At 35.9% G+C, this 23,256-nt stretch overlaps 2 protein-coding genes across 25 annotated transcripts in view; both read left to right on the top strand.

The window, feature by feature from the left end:
* Nucleotides 1–23,256, top strand: part of LOC141379311 (uncharacterized) — a 701,133-nt gene that overhangs the window by 585,009 nt on the left and 92,868 nt on the right. The window lies entirely within an intron of this gene.
* Nucleotides 1–23,256, top strand: part of sash1a (SAM and SH3 domain containing 1a) — a 315,826-nt gene that overhangs the window by 230,500 nt on the left and 62,070 nt on the right. For 6 of the 24 annotated variants that reach the window (XR_012395553.1, XM_073932588.1, XM_073932583.1 and 3 more), the window contains exon 1: nucleotides 16,630–17,233. The exons of 11 other annotated variants lie outside the window; for them this stretch is intronic. Coding sequence is in view for 12 of the 13 variants with exons in the window: in XM_073932588.1 (XP_073788689.1) it covers nucleotides 17,132–17,233 (102 nt within the window). In the remaining variant the exon portion in view is untranslated. Of the gene's footprint in view, nucleotides 1–16,629; nucleotides 17,234–17,300; nucleotides 17,484–17,513; nucleotides 17,816–23,256 lie in introns of those variants that run through there. 7 more of the 24 variants (XM_073932591.1, XM_021468436.3, XM_073932586.1 and 4 more) reach the window with 4 other exon arrangements.

Genomic DNA, 23,256 nt, shown 5'->3' with positions numbered 1-23,256 from the left:
TCAGGGGGCTAATAATTCTGACTTCAACTGTATATATATATATATATATATATATATATGTGTGTGTGTGTGTGTGTGTGTGTGTGTGTGTGTGTGTGTGTGTGTGTGTGTGTGTGTGTGTGTGTGTGTACATTTATTTTATTTTATTATTTTTATTTGCTTTAGGATGTCCTTGTCATTACTCTTCAGTTTTTCCTTTTGACTGACAATATTGTTGTTATTGCTGGCACTATTATTAATACTATTATTTAACAACTTGTATATTGTTTTATACATGTATATCTACACACTTTGCTATATGCTAATTGTCTCTGGCATGTTTTGCTGTGTTCAAAAAATACAAAATAAAAGAAAAATTGGATGGAAAACATGTAATGAAAGATAATCTGATTTGGAGATGTGTTAATGGCAAATAACTTTAAAAAACGTTTTAATAATACTTTAATAACAAAATTTTTTTATTTATTAGCTAACCAATTAAATCAACGACCCTAATATATACATCTTCAAATGTGTAATTGATGTCAAAGAGTGCATTTTCCAGTGTTCCAAGCTCACTGTGTGCAAAAGCCATGGCTGCAATATTATTTCTGTTTCCATAGTAATCAGCTGTGGTCTGTCCCTTGTGGTTGAGGCAGAGAACAGATTCGTCCAAGCCACACTCAAAACACACACAGGTACCCATGGCATGGCGTGTTTACATCCTTGGCATGTCTATATGACAGTCAACAGCCAGTGGCCACAGTGATCTCTCATCACTCCCCCAGTCTACTGTAGACATGCTAACAAACGTGAGCCAAACGCCTCCGGCCAGCGCTGTTCTTGCTCTCTCCTCCCCTCTGCCTGCATTTGGCAGGTAGTCAACTCAATTTCTCGCCTGCTGATTCTGCGTCTCCCCACCTCACCTCCTGCTTTCTCTCTTCCTGTCTTCATTTTCTCGATAGAAAAGGGAGGATTAAGAGATGACAGTCAAATGCGTAGTTGCTCTAAGTGCCTCCTTGTAGCTTTTAGTAGATTGCTTAGGCCTGAAATACTCTGGGATGAGTCCTATTGTCTAAATTACTAAAATCCAGCCGTACAGAGCATACGTACACTTTCTCAGAGATATCCATTTCAGCACAAGTATTTTTGTGTGTGCGTGAAAGTAATTTTCTCTTCTGTCAGTAAGTCATAAAAGGAATGAGTAGAATGTTGCTTGTGTCACAATGCATCCAGTGTCGATAATCACTGTTTACAATGATTTGTATTCTTTAGTCGCATTGCTAACATCCAGAGTTGACACAGCATTAGAGTTTATGTTGCTTGTGGCTCTTATGAGATTAAAAAGTCTTAAAATACTCAGAAGAATATTACTGTTTAATATTGTGCGTTTGTGCTCTACTAAAATTCACCCTTTTAGAGATACAAGCATACCTACACTTTCTTAGTGATGTCCATTTCAGTACAGCTATCTTTTTTTTTAGGGTGTACTCACACTAGGTACGGTTGTCTTGAACTTAGGTGCTTGTTAGGTGCATCGCTCTCTTCCAAATTCTTTGTGGATTCTTTCACAGCACTCCACGCTGTTAGGATCCACTGACAGACATCAGAAAAGAATGCTTTTTGCATGCGGCTGATTTTTGTGAAAGACTTTTCACCACTTGTCATCCAAGTCTCCCTGGAGTATTTGAAATTTGACTCCTCTTCAAAAGGGAGTATTTGAAAATAATTACCAGTTAGTAATTTGTATTGCATGTTCTATCTGCTGAAGAAAAAGTAGCGTAGTCTATTTTCTTTGCATTGATTTTTTTGTTTATCTTTTTTGATTGTAATTCTAGTTAGAGCGCCCCTAGTGGTCTAAGAAAAATCCACAGAATAGCTGCACATTCGTATAACCCATGTGGTTCAAAACCTAAGAAAAAAGTAGCGGCTTATAGTCCAGAAAATTTTATATATTGTTTTGTATTATTTCAAGTTGTTTGATATGCAGTAAACAAATATTTTGCTGAACAGATTTACCACTTTTGACACTCATAAATGTTCATGAAAGTTATCATGCTGCAGGTATTAGGAGGTTTGCTGAAGGTGGCAGCTATTGGGCAGCAGGGGGGGTTGTATCTTTAACAAACTATGACAGTTCGCGATCATTCAAAAGTAAGAATGTGTAATAAATTCATATAAAAAATTTGTTCCTTAAAAGTGACGTCGGGCCTTCAGTTTCACACTCAGGTGCGCTTTGTACTCACACTACAAAGCAACTTTTCCACTATCGTGCCAAACCATTCTAACAACAGTTCGGAATGGTTACGGTTGCTTCTCCACTGAGCCTGGAACGGCACTGTTGCCAAGCTACCACAGCTGGCTTAGCAGAAGCGCATGAGTCATCAGTAGGCCCACACAGAATCTGTACGTGCAGAAATCTGCAGATTTTTAGCCCATAAAAGAGTCCTTTTATTTACTTGTGTGAATGTGTGTACATTTTTATTTATTCAGTTTTGAAAGTAATTACAGTAATTTTTTTATACTAACTTGAAAATGTTCATATGATTTATTCACAATACAGTTCGTTATATTATAATAAGTAATATTTTCTGTCTTTTAGTAAATATATTATACGAGAGACTTGCTTTGTTAACCAAATAAGTGGATCTAATTGGATTTGCATTGTAAACCATAAATACAATTTACAAATGTATTATTGTTTTTATTTCAAATTTTAAGATTTTTGTTATAATATTGCCAAAATCATTCCACATAAATCTGCACAGAAATAGCAAAAAATATTGGCATAACAGTGTTTAGTCATGCTGTTGCTTTCACTTTTACAAATGAGCAAGAAAAAACTAACTTCTGCTTTTATTTAAATTTAAATGAGCAAAGAGAGCCATGTACATTGTGCTATCAAGGTAACTACTGATGCGTTTTGTTTAATGTTCTAAAGCAGTGGCTCTCAAACTTTTTTTATCAAGTACCACCTCAAAAAAAAAAGGTCTCTCCAAGTACCACCAAAATGAGCAGTAATGAAATACAGTAGCTCATTAGGCCCAGTAAAGCAGCTACAACTCTGCACAGTTAAAAAACGTGGTAGATTACCTCAGAACCATAGGCTATATGTCATATGTGGCATATTATATACATAATTTTTGATACATTTTGAAATTTGTGTAGCATGTACATGACATATTTCATTCCTCCGCGTACCACTAGAAGGAAGACTGCGTACCACTAGTGGTACACGTACCACAGTTTGAGAACCACGGTTCTAAAGAGCTCTGTTACAGCACAACTGTGGAAAATGAAACCGTATCCATGCTGTCTGGCCCAGTTTGGCACGTTATAGAATGGTTTAGCATAAAGAATGGTTCAGCACGATAGTGAAAAAGCGCCTTAAGTATTCCGTGCTAAAGCCCAACTGAACCACGCTTTGGCACACCTCTTCCAACCAGGCCAGAGCTGGTCAAATGAACCGCGGCGGAGTACTCACACTTGTCAAATTAATTAATTAATTAATTTATTTTATTTTATTATTTTTTTTTTTTCCCAAGGCAGTCCATCAACAAACTTGAAAGTACAACCAGAAAGTAACGTAATCTTGTTTTGCATTTGAAATAGGATTATTTCTCTTAACCCATTGGCAGATTATTTTGCTTGTTTTACTGAAAAACTCAATTTATTTTTTCTAAAATCAAAAACAATTTTTTTTTTCAAAACAATACTTTTTTATTTAAGAATGTTTAGATATTTGGACTAGAAACTGTCAGAATATTTTTTTGACTGTGTAGGAGTAAATTCCCAATTTATGAAGGTATTTTCTCATAATTTCTTATCTTTCCGTTGTCTTTTGTGTGCAGACTGTCAACTGCGTTCCTCTGTGTGTGTGTGTGTGTGTGTGTGTGTGTGTGTGTGTGTGTGTGTGTGTGTGTGTGTGTGTGTGTGTGTGTGTGTGTGTGTTGTGCAAAAGTGTATGTTTATGCATATTAATATGGCTGTCGGTGTGACAGATTGGCCGTGTGTGAAACTCCAATCAGTACAGCATTTTTCTCCAATGTAACTTGCCTCTCGAGTGGATTGGTTGCTGTGGCGACAGGCCTGTTTGTTGTGGGTGGGAAGCTGAGACAGACAAACACCAGCATCTGGTGGACTGGCTGCTCTTCCAGCATGGTGTGGCGCAACCCAAGCATTCATATCTCTGCATTTCAGCATTTTTAAAGTTAGGAATACTTTATGTTCAATATATATAACATACTTTTGATTCATAATGATTTGTGGTGGAAGATATTAGGCTCCATTAAACTGGGGTTTTGGAGTATTTAAAACTTTAAGCCTGCTCACAAGTTGCATGAAAAAGATGTAGGTCCAAGAATGATTTTAAATGTAAAAGTAATTTCATTACAACTGTAATGATAATGACACAAATAAATATGACCCAATATTTAGTAATGCAATATGTTTTGATAATAAACATTCATAATATTGTTATGGTGGATATTTAAAATATTACAGTGAATAATTATTTATCATTTAAGCTTTAAAAATACCTTATATTGTATATATGATATTCAGATGTTGCATTTGCATTGGTGTTTAACTCAACAACAAACCGTACATGCATCACATCACTCATATGGAAACTATAATTAAACACCTAAAGAATCTAAAACAGATGTTGATCAATCAGTAAACAAAATACATCATAACTTATTCAGAGGAATAATGCTGACTCCGTTAAAGACATAAAGCTGTGTTTCCAAGAGGAACGTAAACGTGAAATTGAATCCAGCATAGTGCAAAAGCTAACATTATTTTATGGTAATATTTATTGTATATTCTAAATAATTTCTGCTCACTCAATTAAATGGGCATTATCAGTGGTTATCAGCTTATATATATGGGCTAGTAGGGGCCTTCTGCACCTACTAGTAAGCTCAGAAGGCTGTTATCATCCATCCACATGGGTAATCAGCTTTACTAATAAAGAAGACTCCAGATCCAGATCTGTTTGTACATTCATTTGGGGTGAGGCTTGGGGTAGGGGTAGATGTTATTAAAATAAAATGAAAGGAATTAAATAAATAAATGAAATTTAATAAATAATAAGAATAATTCTCCTTAACTTCCAGCCCTAGCCATATGTGATCTTTCATTCATTCATTCATTTTCCTTTTGGCTTTATTAATCTGGGATCGCCACAGGGGAATGAACCGCCAACTCATCCAGCATATGTCCTACGCAGTGGATGCCCTTCCAGCTGCAAACCATCCCGGGGATACACCCACACACTCCTATTCACACACATACACCATAGACAATTTAAGCTTACCCAATTCAACTATACTGCATGTCTTTGGACTTGAGGGGCAAACCGGAGCACCCAGAGAAAAACCACGCGAATGCGAGGAGAACATGCAAACTCCACACAGAAATGCCAACTGACCCAGCTGAGGCTTGAACCAGCAACCTTCTTGCTGTGAGGCGGCAGCACTACTTACTGCACCACCGCATCACCCCCATATGTGATCTGTAGCTGATTAACCATGTGGATGGATAACAACCTTCTGACCTATATCTATCAGCTGACAACCACTGATAATGCCCATTCAAGCAAGTGATAACATTCGAATCGGCTGTTCAACCATTTAAATAAATAGCTTGTCTATAAATATTTAAATGCATACAGTATGTCCTACAAACTAATCCTGCACAAACAATATGTTTTCTCTGATCAGTTTAGTATAAAATGACCAATCCAGTCATTTTGGAGATCAGTGGCTTAACATTTAAAGTGGTAGACAACATGACTGCTTAGAATAATCAGATTGATTTTGTTCACTGGCATAGACTCTAATATATAGCAGTTATTGTTTTAGGTATTTTCATAGCTTTCTTTCTTGGTGTGAACATCTTTCTATTACCTTCCTGAAGAATTTTTATTACATCATTTATGTGCAGGGGAACTCTACGCTGTTTATAACCACATTTTCCAGTTTTATGCCAGCATGTTACTTGTTTGGAAAAGACATAACTCACTCTTACTGAATGAGTTATCAAGTGTAGGCAGACTCAATGTTTATGCAGATTTTTTATTATCTGAATGTATGAGACACCTGAGTCACCAGATGTTTGGAAGGTATATTTTCCTTGCACTGAATTCATGTTTCTGGCTATACAAACTAACTAATAAACATTTTACCATGTACACATTTTCTTCCATTGCAGTTGCCTTACAGTATCCTAGATTTTGCAATTAAAGTTAATTTAAACGAAGGAAAAAGTTTTTTGTTTTGTTTTTGTTTTGTTGTGGTAATCCACATTATGCTAGCAGTCTCTTGACTCGGAGTCTGAACATAGATTGTTCTTCCACTACCAGATCAGTGGGAGAAAAGATGTGTTGAAACTTGCTGTTTGTGCCATGTGCTATATGCCGCTCAGACTTATATGTGGGGAACAGCTGTTTGTTCTCGAAATGATCACATACACACATATGGGCCTTTCATGAGGATGTAAAAGATTCTGTCAGGCTTTTATTATTTGCTATAGTGTAGTTCTTCTAATGACTAGCTGTGAGAAACTGAAAAAAAAATGACACAAGTGAAGTCAGTGGAAAACCAGAATCAAAAATGTTACTTATCGTCCTCATACTGGTATAGATGACATGCTCATTTTTATCAATATTGCTTAAACAGAACTTTATGCCATGGCAATTTGCAAACTTTATTTTTTTTAACACAAACAAATTAACTAAAGCCTGTTATTTAAAAATAGATCAAAATGCGGTACAGGTTTTACAAGCACTGGTTATAATAAGACATAATTGATAAAACCCATTCTTTTAAATTGTAACTAAATGCATATTTAAAAACATTTTACATTTAAAATGTAAATTATTTTAATGCAATAATTGACATACAATTTAAGCACTTTAACCTTTGTTAAGTTATGATATTAAGATTTAATGGGTTCATCCTAATCTTAATACTCTAAACTGGAGATCCTCAAACTAAGGCCCAGGGGCCAAATCAATCAGACCGATCAATCAGAGAAGAGATAGACAAATGATGGGAAAGGTTGAGGCGAATACCTTAACCAGAAATCATCATTTCTAATTTTACATAATCTTTTGTTTACTTGTTGAATTGCCGAGCTATAAAAAAACTGAAATCAAATGTTTAAATGAAATGAGAATTCATTATTTAAGGGTCATGGGTCATAAAACCCTAAAAGCAAGAAGTACAAGAAGTACATTATAAAATGTATAAGAAATATATAGTAATTTATATAATTAAAGTGTGTATGTATATATATATATATATATATATATATATATATATATATATATATATATATATATATATATATATATATATATATAAAATAAAGTGTGTATAATATATATAAATTATGAAGTTACCCAGGCAACTTTAAGGGCCCACCACCCTCAATCAAGTTTGATTATTGACCCTTCACAAGAAAACGTTTGAGCACTCCTGCTCTACACAGTTCTTTGTCTTTTCAAATCCTGCAATTCTATTGTGCACCAGCAGGGGGCTCTGTGTGAAAATGAATTGCTCACTATAATAGCATGAGACACTGGTGGCTCTGCACAATGTTGAGCAAGACAGATTATTTGTCCAAGACTAAGTTTCCTTAAAGGGAAATTATTCCCAGGATGACAGATTTAACAGACACATAGCAATGCTATGGTGTCATCATGTGGACATCATGAAAGATTGGACAAATGATGATTTATGAATTATTGTTCCTTCAGCAAAAAGAACAAAAAATCCAAATTAATTAAAGAAATTGCATGTCTGTCTGTCAATTTATTTATTTATTTATTTATTTAGGGGTGTCATGGTGTTGTAGTGGGTAGCACAATCGCCTGACAGCAAGAAGGTCACTGATTCGAGCCCTGGCTGGGTCAGTTGGCATTTCTGTGTGGAGTTTGTATGTTCTTCCTGTGTTCTTGTGGGTTTCCTCTGGGTGCTCCAGATTCCCCCAAAGTACAAAGACATGTGCTATAGGGGAATTGATTAAGCTAAATTGGCCGCAGTGTATGTGTGTGAATGCAAGAGTGTATGGATGTTTCCCAGTACTGTACTGGGTTGCAGCTGGAAGGGCATCCGCTGTGTAAAACATACGCTGGACAAGTGGTTCATTCCACTGTGGCAACCCCTGATTAATAAATGGGACTAAGCGAAAAAGAAAATGAATGAATGAATAAATTTATTTTTGCTCATGTTCAATTGCAGAATGTTCATGAAACACATATCAGTATAAATGAGTGTGTGTATTCACATCTCAGTGTGTTTTTTCTGGTTAGTTCACTGATTAAAGTTCACAAAGCACAAAATCCCTAGATGAATAGGATTGCACGTGGACGGCTGGTTGCTGGATGACTAAAATCTAATGCAACATAGCCAAACAAGGATAAATAATTCTGGTATTTGTACCGTTCAGTGACTGGAGCAGCAAAAGAGTTATAATGACAAAAGCAAGTGCTTATTCTCTGAAACACACTTTGGGACATTTCAAGTTTGTCAGCTATATTTATTTTATTTGTAGTTTTCCAAGCATAAAAGTCTGTATTTAAAGTATGATTGTCACACATTTACATCATGATTTACACAAGACTCCCACTAAAGTGTCATTCAGTGTATCCTTTTTTTTTTTTTAATCTTCAAAATAAGTATTGGTTTAGCTTAGGTTTAAGTTAGGTTTAGGTTAGTTTTGGTTTAGTATTGTTTTTTTTTTATTCAAGTAAATTTGTAAACACTTAATAAAGGGCTTTTTTTTCTATAACCCTCATCTCAGGGAGGAAGCGCAGGTCTGATTACTATAATTTTTCTTTCATTTTTCTTTTATGCGTTTGCCACATCAGCATGAAGACACAATCAGGATAAACATCCCTAGACAGTGGAACACCCATCTCACCTCCAGATCTGAAGCAAACACACAGAGCATAGCTTATTTGTTTTCTGGAGCTCTGTGTTCTGAAGCCCTCCTTCTACCAGCATGAAGCAGAAAACACACAAACACACTTTTCCACTTCTGAGAGGATTCTGTTTGAACTTAGCACTGGCTGCTGTTGAAAGACCACCCGTATTATCCTTAAGTAACATGACACCTTCCTGATCTCTGACAGCGCTGCATGTCTTTGGTTGAATCCATTGGATGAAATGATTGAATATGCTTATTACTTCACATTTGATGTACAGATTTTTACAGAATGCCAAATTATACCGTGCTTAATTAAACTGATGGCTCATATCCTGGGTAGAAGGTCCATAAATGTGTGTGGTCTCTTCTTTTTCTGTTAATTGCTTTTAGTCATCAGCAAGTCTTTTTTTTATTCCTTATAAAAAGTGACCTGAGTATAGCTTAGAATCACCCACTTTTTCTTTACATAATTTATTAGAACTATTCAGCACACTACCCTTTAAAGGTTTGGTATCTGTAAAATTCCTGTTTGATGAAAAACAATAAATCTATTTGGAAAAAAAACAAACAAAAAAAAACGTGAAGGAATAATGCTGTGAAATATTGTTACAGTTTAAGCTGTTTCTTCTGTAACCCTTGTGTGAAATTGTATACTATATACAGTTGAAGTCAGAATTATTAGCCCCCCTTTATTATTTTTTTTATTTTTTTAAATATTTCCCACATGATGTTTAACAGAGCAAATAAATTTTTCCAGTATGTCTGATAATATTTTTTTCTTCTGCAGAAAATCTTATTTATTTTATTTCGGCTAGAAAAAAAGCAGTTTTAATTGTTTTAAAAACCATTTGAAGGTCAAACTTATTAGCCCCTTTAAGCTATATATTTTTTTAATACTCTACAGAACAAACCATCATTATACAATAACTTGCCTAATTACCCTGTCCTGCCTAGTTAACCTAATTAACCTAGTTACTCCTAAAGATAAAATACTCCACAAAGATAAAATAAATCAGTTATAAGAAGTGAGTTATTAAAACTATTATGTTTAGAAATCTGTTGATAAAATCTTCTCTCAGTTAAACAGAAATAGGAGAAAAATAAACAGGGGTCTTATAATTCAGGGGGGCGATAATAATTCTGACTTCAACTGTATATATAGACAGAGCTCAGCATATACAGTATGCGTACACCCTCCGCAATTTTCTCATTTAAATTAACATTTTTTATAGGATCCTTTACAATATTATATTTGTGCATATACATTTGTTTAGTCAGTACTGAAGCCAAATCTGGAGCTAATCTGACAAAATAACTTAAGATATTGGTTCAAAAATTAGTAGCCCAAATTTATAGGTTAGGGAAAATATTAATGACAATTTTCAAAAAGAGCAAAAATCAAGAGGAACAAAAAAAAATTCTACAATTTTGTTTAGATGTTGTAGTTTGTAATTTATTTACAATATTTTGCATTAATTTTATTGTATTAAGTTATTAATTTATATTAATTGTATATCTTTTTAATTAAATTTGTATATATTATTTTTTTAAGCTTTCCTTTGATTGGCAAGACTTCAAATTAGTAAAAGTAAAAATGTAAAAACAAAATTAAAGGTAGCTGATGATTGATTATAAAGCTTGTTTGGCATGCTGTTGCAGGAAAGAGTACTAAGTTCATAAGATCCTCGAACCCGATGCTCCATCTCATTTGCAAGGCAAGAGAGGAGTTTGAGTTCAGGTAGATCTTCAGAACTCCCCTGCTGTAGAAGCTAATGAACAGATATTGATTGCTCTTAAGAGATGACTGCATACTAGGAGCATGTCTATGGTGGAGATTTGGATTAGTCAATTAACTTAAGTTGAATGTTTTTGGACGGTGGGAGGAAACCGGGGAATCAGGGGGAAACCCACATGAGCACGAGGAGAACGTGTAACCTCCGACGTTCTTGCTGTGAGGCAACAGTTCTAACCACTGGGCCACCCTTCTAGGAAAGGAGGAGTAGGGGTGGAAGGGGGATTCTTCAAAACGAAGATGACTGTCAAATGGAACTTAGGGTATTTATAGTGACTTAGGAATCGTCTGATTGGTGAATCAGAAATGGAATAATGCAGGGCCGGCTGCAATAATTAACTGCGAAATTAGTTTATAAAGAAACTTCACTTATTTTTAATGGGCATATATGTTACTGTTTTTATATTTAAAACAAGGGTTACTATATTTTGCAATATTATTATTCCTGAGATTACAAAGCTGAATTATCAGCAGTATTTACTCTCATCAGAAATCACACAATTATGACATTTTTAAATAAACAAAAAATTATAAGTCATAATTCCAACAGCTTTTCTCATATTTCAAATGATTTTGAAGAATGGTTCTCAGTTTCAGTAAACTCCAAACATCCAGCAACACTTTAAGCTCTGTGGATGAAGCAGTACATGTTCTCTATGCATAATACCCATATCCATACTTCATAGCTTGTAACTTATCATAGCAGAACAGTGAATGTTTTGCTTCTCCACCAGAACTGCAGACTGCAGGTGGCCAGCGTTTTTGGCACTTTCCATATAAACAGATCCAGTGAGCCGGGCCAAACTGGCCAGAGTAATTCCGGCACCAAGCATGAGGATCACTAGAATACCAATCACAGCCCTGCAAGAGAGAAACTGTGTCTGCCGTATACACAACAACACCACCATCAGCAACACAGGTGCAGAGAGAAAGATGTGCAGAAAACGTAAACAAACTGACTTTTCCTGCTTTCTAACAAACTGAATTTCTTTGCTTATCCAGTTAATATCTGAATGCTGATGATGCCTTAAGTCCCAATTTACAGAACAATTGACTTTTCCTCTATATCTTTGCATATACAGAAGATATTTGAATGCTGATAATTCCTTAATTCCCAATTTTCAAAACAGATTTTATTTTGCAGCATTCAGCAGTTATTTAAGTAAAAAACATCATGGGATGATCCCTGTTTCTCAGCAGGTCTGTGCTCAGCAGGTCTGGGATGAGCATTCGTCATGATTTCATTGCTTACAGTGACAGACTCGCATGTTTTAGCGCATAGAGTCACTTTCCCTTATTTGATGTTGGATATATTTATAGGTGCTGTGAATGGAGCACAGCTGTGTTGACTTTCCCTCCTCAAGATCTTTATGTTGTGTTGGCCCCCTGCAGCCCACCGTTGATTTAACTTGGTTTCTTGGTGTATTGTGTGGAAGTGTTTTTCGATCTCTGTAGGTTACAGGTGAAAGAGGCACTTTAGCTTAACAACACACTTTGGTTTGAGTCTGGATGGCGTCCCAACAATAGATTGTTACCTTTGGTCTACCATTAGGTTCTGTTAGGAGCTGTGTTTACTCAGCAGATTTTACAAACACACATCGACCTAACACTTTAACCTACTCCTGGTCCTCTTTCCTTCAAAGTGAGCGAGAGACACTTTTTAAAGTCTGTGTGAAATCAAAATGTACAGTGTTTATTTTGCTAGGGCTTGTTATTTTTTAGGTAAAAAAAGGTTTGTATTGTATTAGTAATCTGCAATCAAATTTGACAATTTGGTTCTATGCTTGGAGTGACGGTCCTTCTTTGTTGACGTCAGTTTGATGGCTTCAGATACAAGTTTCTTAACCATTACATTTTTACTGTTAACTTGCTATGCATAAATTATGCATCAAAAGAAAGCTCCACCCCCTACTTATTTAATTTTAATTAAAAGTACATCAACATACCTAAACATCTCTGCAGCTTCCGGTTCATGGTGACTTTAGGAAAACACTGTGGTACTTACGCATATACAGGAGCAGAAAGCAAGAAAAGTATTCCAGGAAAGTTTCACAGTTTTTTTTTTAAATTTTGAGATGTTAATACATTTTTCTGCAAGTATGTAGGCATAATAGATCACGTAAAGGTGTGTGAGAGCTGAGCATGTGTTTTAAATGTTTAGGCTTTTAAAACTAATCATGCTTAGCAGCAATTTTAAAGCTCCTGTATGTGAAATTATTTCCTTTTACCCTAGATCTATTGTATACAGATGGATTCCAGATCACCGTAATTTTAAAGATTTTTTTTTTCTTTTTTGATCGATCATTAAAGGTGATGTTTAATTAAAGCAATGGTCCTTGGTGAGTCATAAAATGCAAGGTTTCTGATACTTTGAGAAGAATGGAAACATTTACAGGCCAAACAAAGTAAATATCTGTGGCTCCTGAAGAAACATTGAGGTCTTGTGAAGGGAAACAATCTGTCAATGCGAGAAACTGCATTATTTACAACATTATTAGCTTCTAGAGCCTCTGCAAAGAGTCCTGAGCAAGTTTAAACTTGAGCCGATGCTGTTTGCCTACAACAGTGAGAATGCAGGTGCTGCATTGTTCATCAAAATGGTATTTATACATGTGTTTATTCTAAATTTTGTCATTTAATAAGGTCGCAAACAAAAATTGTCAGCTCAAGTGTGAGTTTGCACTGAAACATTTGTCATCAGGTGACAGGAACCAAACTGTTTTTCTAAGGTTGTGGATTGTAGGTAATGGTGTTGTAAATAACGTTCAGTTTCTGGCACATATCAATCATTTCAATTCAAAAGACCTCAGTGTATCACAGTGGTGTAAAGTAACAAATTACAAATACTCAAACTACTGTAATTGAGAAGTTTTTTCTCAGGAATTGTGCTTTACTAAGTAGTTTTAAAAATGTGTACTTTTACTTTCCCTTGAGTACATTTTTACTGCAATAATGGTACTTTTACTCCACTACTTTCCTTCAGTCTGCAGTCACTACTTTATTGTTTCTTGTCAATGGGGAATAGAAAATTCCAACCTGTGATTCCTGTCCAATCAAATCGCGCACAGAAGGTAAATCGCCGAACTGCTTCAAGACATATAAGATTTATAATTACAGCAAACTGTTTCAAAACCTTTACAGTTTTAAGAGGTACCACTTAGATATGCTTGACATTTATAGCAGGTTTGGCATGCTGTCCCGGGAGAGAACCCTGAGCTCTTAAATATTTGAGCCCAGGGCTCCCGCCCGGTCAATACACATATCAGGGGATCCGAGATCAGGTAGGTCTTGATAGCTCCTTCCTGATCAGGAGGAGAAAAAGGAGGAGATGGGGTGGAAGGGGGGATTCTTCCAAAACGAAGATAAAACAATAATGAGAAAGTGATCCATTTATATTAAGCTAGGATCACTCTGATTGGATTATTACTGATTACGGATCAGTGGCCAGCAGTGCTTAATCATATCACGTGCTCCTCTCGAAATTAGTTTATGAATTTTCACTTCCAAGTAGATGTCCAAAGTATTTACACACAATGACCCAGAGACAGTTTAGATGCATGTCATTGATGAGACAATTACAGATGTTTACTGTATGATCACAGAAATGGCCTTAAACAACCTGCAGACAAAAAACATCAACATGACATTTTGTTTGGAAATGAAAATCGAGTTTACATCTGAACGCAATGTCAGGCCGATGTCAGTGTCCAACCTGAAATTAACCAAATATTGGACTATTGGACAATTATTGGACATCAAAATGACATCCTTAGACGCTGGCTAGACATTGAATTTTGGTCACCTGATGTTATGACCTTGTGTGCCTCCTGGGTAATGACTAAATGCACTACAGAATGTTACATTTACACTCATGAACAAGTTACATGTAAATGCATCAGCTTTTTACAGCGTAATACCAAAGTCTATCTTTGAAACACCTCTCGAGAGGATGCTCGGGCATGCATTCTGTCTGAATGGGAAAACATCAAATTCTCCAAAAGTGCTTGCCAAGCTTACGATTAAATTTCATATTAAGAATCACCAATAAAATTAGGCAATAACTGTGTCTTTAGTTTAATTTCTAAACATCTAAAGCATACAAAATCTGCAGAAACTCACTTTTGGTCCGAGCTCTTCCCCTGGAATATAGTCAGTTTATAGCGATCAATGGTTGGCTCCTGTACTAGAAGGCGGTTGTTATTCGCCATATAGAGATCGATGAGTGGCTACTGTGCTTATAGGCGGGGCTTTATACACCATATTGACATTACACTTTTCCCCAATCGAAAATATATGGTGGCATGTCTTGTGTTTTCTATAGTCTTTGGTAATACTCACTACTCACTACTCTTGAGTACTTTTGAAAAGTCTACTTTTTACTCATACTTTGAGTAATATTTACAAAAGATACTTTTACTCTACTTGCACTACATTTTTAGGCAAGTAATGTTACTTTTACTTAAGTATGGTTTCTCAGTACTTATTTAATCACTGGTGTATCGTGAGGAATCATGGCTTTCTAACTGTTGGCTTGAATTTAAAAATCATGAAATATCAAGATTTCATCTGAAAATCTTCATTGATGTTCAACAGGATAAATAAAGGATGATTTTGTGTACTTCTTGGTAACTTTCATGTCTCCTGTGTTAGTGTAAAATAATCGTCCTGTGTACATTTTTCTTACCAAGTACATTCTTCTCATGCATTTCTTTAGCTACAGTATTACACAGATGTTTGTGTGTGATCTTCATCACATGGATGGATGACGCTCTTCTCTCAGCCCCTGTATGACTAATGGAGGAATTCTCACATATAACGAGAGGGACTGGCTCTCTCGTTCTTTCTATCTCTCTTTCAGGCTGTTCTGGCATCTGTCATGAGACTAGACAGCTGTTGCTGGTTTGGAGAATGTGTCTCTGGGAAGCAAAAGAAGAATGAGGAATGGATCGAGAGGGACAGAGAAGAAGAACAGACATGTATATGTACTTTATTGCAAGAGTCGGGCATGACAGGAGAAAATCTACAGCATCTGCTTTGAACATGCACATTTATTCAATTCTCTCCTGCTGCCTGGCTTAGTGCAGCTCAGATTACACAGGAGCTCAGAGGTTAGTTAGATTAGTGAAACCACAGTGCCTTTAAATCTTCCCTGCAGGACATCCAGAATGCCACATTACAAGAGCTTTGTGAAAGATCATGATGTCACTGATTATGTTACATGAAGGATACATTTTCTTATCGTGTTTTACGTATTAGATTTGTAACTAAACACATTTTTCTTTAGTTTTAGTCAACACATTTAAGATAAAATTTGGTTTTGCTTTGAAAAAAATACGTTTTAAAACTTTTTTGTTTACTAAAAGACTCATCAATAATCATTTTGCGTCTCTGAAAGACGTTTAATATTGTGAAACTAAAAGATTAAAAGATTTATTCCACATTTTTTGTTTCTATTTAGTGATATAAAACAATTTTATACTAAAAACATTCTATAATAGAAATGAGTTAAAGAAAGCAAATGTTTTGTTGTTAGTGTATACTTTACTCCCACACATGGTGTTAAGGGGATTTAAAAGTAAAAAGGTTGATCCCATTGCTGTATGCCATACTTTTGGGCGTGCTTTGAAAGTTTGAAGTTGAATGAATAGAGAATGGAGAATGGATAACGTCATGCTTCAGAAATAATCTTCGCATGCTTTTGTTTTTGATTGCATTGTGAGCAAAATATCACTTTGTTCCTTTGTTTCTGTTTATGGCGGGGAAAGTTATGCTGCAAAAGCGAAAGGAGAGATGCCCTTTTCCCAAGGCTCTGTATGTGTCGTCATAGGTTCATGAAGTTTTAGAGAGGTTCAGGTTGCTCCGTTTGTGGCAGTGGAGCGCGAGAGCGCTGTGTTGTTTAGGGCGGAGTAAACCATTACGCCAGAGAAAGGGGGAGGTTGGAGAGCTCAAACGAAAAAATCCGCTCCGGGCGTTTTCGTCACTGTTGTTGCCGAATGCTGCTGTTGTATGTTGTTTTTCTCGCTAGGAAAAACTTTAATATTTTTAGCGGATTGGAGTGATTATAGATTTTTATTTTGCTCTTAGAAGAGAACTACCTGAAGTTTGGGTTGGTGCGCACCGACAAAGTGCCAAGTGAATCGCTGAGATCTGTTGGTCTATACTTTAGTTAAAGTTTCAGTGTTGAAGTTTGTCAGTCCCGTGCGCTCAGCTGAAAACAAACCAATGGAAAACATATTAGCGACCTCGGTGATTATGTATGTCTGTACTTTAACGGAACACTTTATATCGACTTTTGAACAAGCTCAACGGAATTGCGCGATTGTATCTCTGATCTAAAAAAGGACCTCGGGACGTGTTTAATGGTTTTGGGATTAACATTCATCAACTTGCAATCTGAGGCTGTAAATCTATCATTGTTTGACAATGGAAGAGGATCAAGTGTCTTCGGCCGAGGAGCCGCAGGCGGTCAGCGCCGCATCTTCGGACAGTTTCTCCCGGCTCTGGACGGACGTGATGGGGATGCTGGTAAGTTCGGACTGGGGGAGGGGTGTCACAGGAAGGCAACTTGAGAAAAGTCCTTCAACCCAAGGGTCTTAATTTATTGAAGCTCATTGTGTGTAGTGGTTGTGCTTTGATGCCAAGCCCATGTTAAAGCAGCCTGCAGGAGCGTCTGGAAAACGTGTGCTTGCTTTGAACAGAGGTTTTGAAGCTCTGCGCTTTGGTCTGTTGGGAGACAGTGTGAAGTTCAGAAATCTTCAGGGAATCTTACCACATGGTATGTAACTGAACTGAAGTGTTTGTTATTATACGCTCCGCAGGTTCAGCTGTGCACGTGCGCCTTCGACGCGCAACGCAAACTCGGAAACTTTGGATGTGTTTTTGTTATTTCACTTTAAGTCGGCGTGTTGGTTAATGACAAAGCTAGAGGTCCTGAACATTACTGGACTGGTGATAATCCAAGCAAATGCATGGGCAAGAAGTAGTGGTAGTTATCGGTAAAACTTGTATTTTCTTGCTTGTAATTTAGCTTTAATCGTTCACAGAGTATCTTGCATGACAAGACCTAACTTTCGACCTTAAAACAAGATTCAATATCACCGTGGAATGGTTTGTATATAGCCTACTGTTAATATCCAATCCGTGCGTTTTCTCTGCATAATTTAGCTGATATGTTTGACTATAATGTATCATGTTCAGAAGTGAATATATTTGCGTTCGTTGGTTTATTGCGAGTTAAAATGACTTGAAATGTGAAAACAACGTGTATTCTCTCACAATGCCATGTGTATTCTCACCTAATGTTGTGTCTGTTGTTTGTGCACTTAACTAAATAAGGTCACTTATCAGTCAGCTCAGTGTGTTTTGTGTTGCATTGAGATAAGTGAATTTGCCTATAGCCGTACTTTTGGTTTTATTACTGTTAATTGTGGTTGTAGTAGTGTAGGACATTTGCATACAGTATTTCCAGAGACTTTACCAAAAATCTTTACTTAAACATACAGATACAAGAGATAAAATGTCACATGCATTTCCAGTGGAAACAATCTTGCTTTTTGGAGGTTACATTGTTAATCTGGTGTCTGAAGAAAGGTCTTTTTGACTTTTGTGTCTAGGAATGTGAGATTTTTCTAATGAGAAAAGATGCAGGCAACTAATTCAGCACTCCTCCCAGTTGTTTCTGTTAAATCCATGAAGTGTTAAACTGTAACACTGACACACATTAGTGATTAATTTAAGTTGCACACCTTGCTTCCTCCCTCAGGCATATTTTATCTTGTGATCTTACTGTAAGTGGATGATTTTTTTTTCTTCCTTAGAACATGTCTCATGTGTACTCCTCTTCTTACAAATAGCCCTGCAGTGCGCTCTCCTCATCTGACTTTAAAACTCACACAATAACAATGAAACCACATTGCTTAAGCAGCATGCTGAGACTGTACTTCGATAAAGCATTTGTGGGAAAAATGTTGTTAGCAAGCAACTGAAGGTGTTTTAAGCTTTGCGTCACCCAGCCCTCAACAACAAACTGTAGCTATTGTTAATACACAGAGCTTTAATCAAATCATAATCTTTTTTGGCTTTAAACAGCTGTATTTAGTGATCTTCATTATTAGCATTATTAGTTTTGAAAAATTTGCTTACCTTTCTTTGCTTAAGTGGCTTTGCTTGACTTCTTAGCCAACAGAAAGCAACATTGTAAAATTTATCCCTGTTCACAGGGATCCAAAAAATTATTATTTAATAAAACTGTATTATAGTCAGGGTTGCGTTTCCGAAAACCATTGTTAGCCAACTTGCGTCGCAAGTTGCGCCATTACAAATATAGTTTGTTGATTTGGCATTTTCCAAATCCATCGTTCCTATGAACATTCAAGTCGAAACTTGTACCCTTGCAACTACACCTTTCGAGCTGTTGTTAGAAGCATAGTTCCTGGTTTTGTTCCATTTCCAGTTATCCCCTCTATAAGCCCTATTCCCTATAACCTGGAATGATAAAAAAAAACAAAAAACATTAAAGTCATCTCTCTTAGGTGTAATTTGCTTTCTAAGTATTTTTTTACAGTTCAGTTTTTGCGATCATCATATTGACAATTGCGCTCGCTTCTTAAAGCACTTTGAAAACATTTATGCCATTTTGAACGCAGCCGTGGCTCATGACGAAAGGTAAAGGTGACCTATTATTTAAAAGCATAATTTATTTACGTCTTCAAAGCTTGTGAAAACAAAAATATATAGCATATGTTAGTGGTTTTAATTTATAGTAGGTTATTTATTAAAAAAGGTATCTGTACTGTAGGCCAATATGACATGGGCCTGTTAGAGCATTTCTACAGTGGTTTAAATGCATCAAATTGTAAAAGTAGACTTTTACAATAAAAAAAGATCTTACCTTATAATAATAAAAATAATAATTATTATTATTAAGTGGGATTTTTCTTCATTTCTAAATAGTCTACTGTAAATTACAACCATTAACAATTTATATGATTTATATGTGAGATTAAAATACATGTTAGCTGAGTGGTTTTATGTTTTACAATTGAATATGGAACATTCTCAATAATATTTTTAAAGGAAAGATTTGCCCTATACTGTATGTGCCGTTTATATATATATATTTCAATTACTGTGGAAAAAAAGTGAATTTTTTTTACTAAAACTAATACTGGAATAAAAAAATGCATGTGCGTGTAAAACCAAAATATGCATAGAAAAGTATGAGTTTTTTATTTTTTAAACTAATAGTGACATTGAAGAGATAAAACCCGCACAGCTGTATAATCAAACAACAATGATAAACATAAAAAACAAAGGTCAAATATAAAGTTTACAAACACCATGATTGACCAGTCAGAATCAAGTACTCCACAGAGCTGTGTAATAACTGGGAAATGCTTTGATTGTGCAAAAGCAGACATGGTTTCAGTTAAGCTGACCATTTGACAGTCTGAGTTTTTTTTACTTTCAACTTTTACAGTCCTTTTAGATGTGAAATGCAAGTTAATAAAATTTTGCCATTCAGTAGCTCTTAGTCTATAAGCATAAGTTTTTGTTATGGCATGCCCTAAATTTTTTAAGTTTTTTAAAAGCGTGTGAGACTTTCTTGAGTGTGTATATTACTGCATTTCTAGCCAGCCTTTATTAAGATTTACTATCTTATACTAATCTTCATAAACAGCATCTAGAACTGGTGGCTATGAGACACATATTAAGGGTCAGAACCACATTCTGAGGTTTACCATAGTGCATGCCAAGCTTATACATCTCTCTTAACGAGAATACCTCTATCTGCCTGTCATAGAAATGTGGTCTGTGTGCGCAAACATCGTTTATGTGCTGCTCCACTCATGTAAATTCACTTCAAAGGCAATTAACACCCTCATTTTAGCCATCTGTCGGATTTGTGTTATGTTGTGTCTGTGACTGTTTAAGAGAGAAAACGATCTGTGAAATACAGTTTTGACATCTTAACAGTTTGCCTTATCATATGTTACTAAGACATGAAGAGCTTTGTTGAAGCTGAAGCTTTGGGATTTATATTAAATCCAATAGTTGTGGTTGCAAGAAAGGTGTTACCAGAGTTAAACAGCAGTGATCTTAATACTAACCCTAGTCTAACCCCAATTCATAAATTTGCTGATTTCACTATTTTATAGCACGCTTAAGAGCGGATGTTTATATCCGCAGTATTGAGCACCTTAACGGTAACTCATTTTGAAATTTGTATGATGAGCCATTGTTCTCCACCTCTGATTCCAGCTAATTTAACACATTCTCCAGCCAACAGGCCACAGGCGTTTTTTCTTCTCTCTTTTCACCTCCCGTCCTTCCCTTCCTCCTCCTCTCTCCTTGGCCTCTCTGGATATCCTGAGGAAGCCAGTCTAATAAGGGTGTGTCAGGACCCCCTGACCAGCTTCTGTCTCACATCCTCTAACTCGGATACCACTCATGTCCAGGCCTCCCCTCCCCTTTGGTTGGACACGACACCTACGTCAAACAACTTCCTCATATATGCTCTTGTTTCAAGTGGTTTGGACTTTTAGGCCTGGATTACACCTGGATTTAAGGTGTGTTTTGGTTGATCTGATCCAAAGACATGGAAGACTCATTCCTGTAAAGATCTGGTGATCTAGAATTAATGTCATTGCGCCTTTTTTACCTAAAGGGAGTGTCTATTGTGGGTTGAATGAGCTTTTACAATCTTGTGAAATAAGTCAAATAAAATTACACAACGAAAAATTATCTAGTTTTCATTTCTGCTCTGATAGCCACAAAACTATGTGATAACACTTTTGATCAGATTGACAAAAACACTTTTTAATACCAGAAGTAAACAGATTCTTGATTTTAAATACAGGGCAAAAACACATACTAGTTTATTTATTTTATTAATTAGAAACTGGCCACATGCTTTCTGAATGTGTGAGTTTTATTCTTTGTTCATTAATTCTGTCAGGACTTGTTCAGGGATTTTGTGCATTTATGATCAGTTCTAGCAAACAAAAGCAGACTTGTGAAATTTTCGACACATTAAACCTGCTTTGTGGTTTGCTTTGTTACCCAGGATCAGCTTTTTTTAAACGCAGATCTATTTTGCTATATACATTAGCACAGAATAACAAAAGGAAAAGGAAGGGAAATTTTATGTTCAGATTTACATACAACAGTCTGTATTTATGTTTTATTTTTAGATCTATCGTGATAAAATACAGCAATCAACATTTAAAGTGTTTATCATCTTTCATCAAAGTTGTTCTAAAACTATTAAACAACACCCAGTCTTGTCTTGGGACAATTTCGAAAAACGTTTTCAATCCACTCCAAATGTTGACTACTGTATATTCCTGAATAAATTATTTGGCATTTATGTTTTAAATGCATCCATTTAGCTGATGCTTTGATCCAAATAACATTAGAAACAAGTAAAAACTAACACATTATATTACATTATATAAAAAGCTGATTATTGAAGCATAAATAATTCTCAATCAATCAGTATTTTTTAATAAAACAAACATTTTATTATCTGAGGAGAGAGTAGTTTAGGTTAAAGGGATTTAGTTGACAAAAAGATTTGGAAATCCCTGCCTAAAACCTGTAATGTTGCTGTTTTTTTTTTTTTTTTTTTTTCTCTGCTTAAGTCCATCAAGCATGCTCCGTTAACACCATGTCTGCTGCATGCTTCTCTTGAATTCCTGGAATTGTCACACATTTGTCGCAGTGAAAAAGCATTAGATTCAGGGCTGTGTTTGAACCTCTAATGGCTCTGTAAGTCTTCACACTGCATTCAGAATGAAATGTGTTTCCTTTGATTTGAGCGCTTTGAAAAGTACAGCTCTTATCAGATCCGCTCACTTATTTTACAATGGATTCTCTATATGAATGCATTTGAGTTGTTTTGTTTTAGACTTGTGAGGAATGCAGGGTTTTGCTTAAAACATTTGTTTCCTCTCATTAAGGACATGGCCTGAGCTTGCATTGTTTTTGCATCAGCTAAAGAGAAAACCTTCAAATGGTTTAAAGCCGTTTACCCTTTTCTTTTCAGCGGTGCAGGAGAGTAATCAAATACATCTTTAACCCCATGAGAACTTTTCTGTCCCATAATGCCTTTTCTCAGCACAATGAAAAAAAAAGTAGGTCAATTGATTAAAAGGAGTTCTGAGAAAAGTGCATCATGCTATTACTCTCTTTTTCTTCTCCATTTTGCTCTGTCACCCTTTGAGTTTCTTCTCTACAACATAACATTATCTCACGAAAGCAAAGGCTATTACAAAGTTTTGTGGCTTTGCTGAATGGCTGTTCAGTTGAGGGAAGTGTGAATTGCATTGAATTGCTGTGAACAGATGGTTTCTCATATTTGGTGCATTTTATTGTAAAAGGTTTTTGTTGATTGCATAATGTGGGATCTGTCACACTTCCAGTCACTCTGGCCCTGTCCTGGAAGCAAACATTCTTGAGAGAGAATGCTGTTGTTGCATGTCGTTACACAACATGTTGAGTTTGATCCATGCCGTGGGTGGATCAGGACCTCAAGTAGTGCTGAAGTT

The sequence above is a fragment of the Danio rerio genome, chromosome 20 (assembly GCF_049306965.1).
Source record: "Danio rerio strain Tuebingen ecotype United States chromosome 20, GRCz12tu, whole genome shotgun sequence".
Taxonomy (NCBI): domain Eukaryota; kingdom Metazoa; phylum Chordata; class Actinopteri; order Cypriniformes; family Danionidae; genus Danio; species Danio rerio.
The sequence above is the reverse complement of the archived record's forward strand: the minus strand, read 5'-3'. Positions and strand labels throughout refer to the sequence as shown.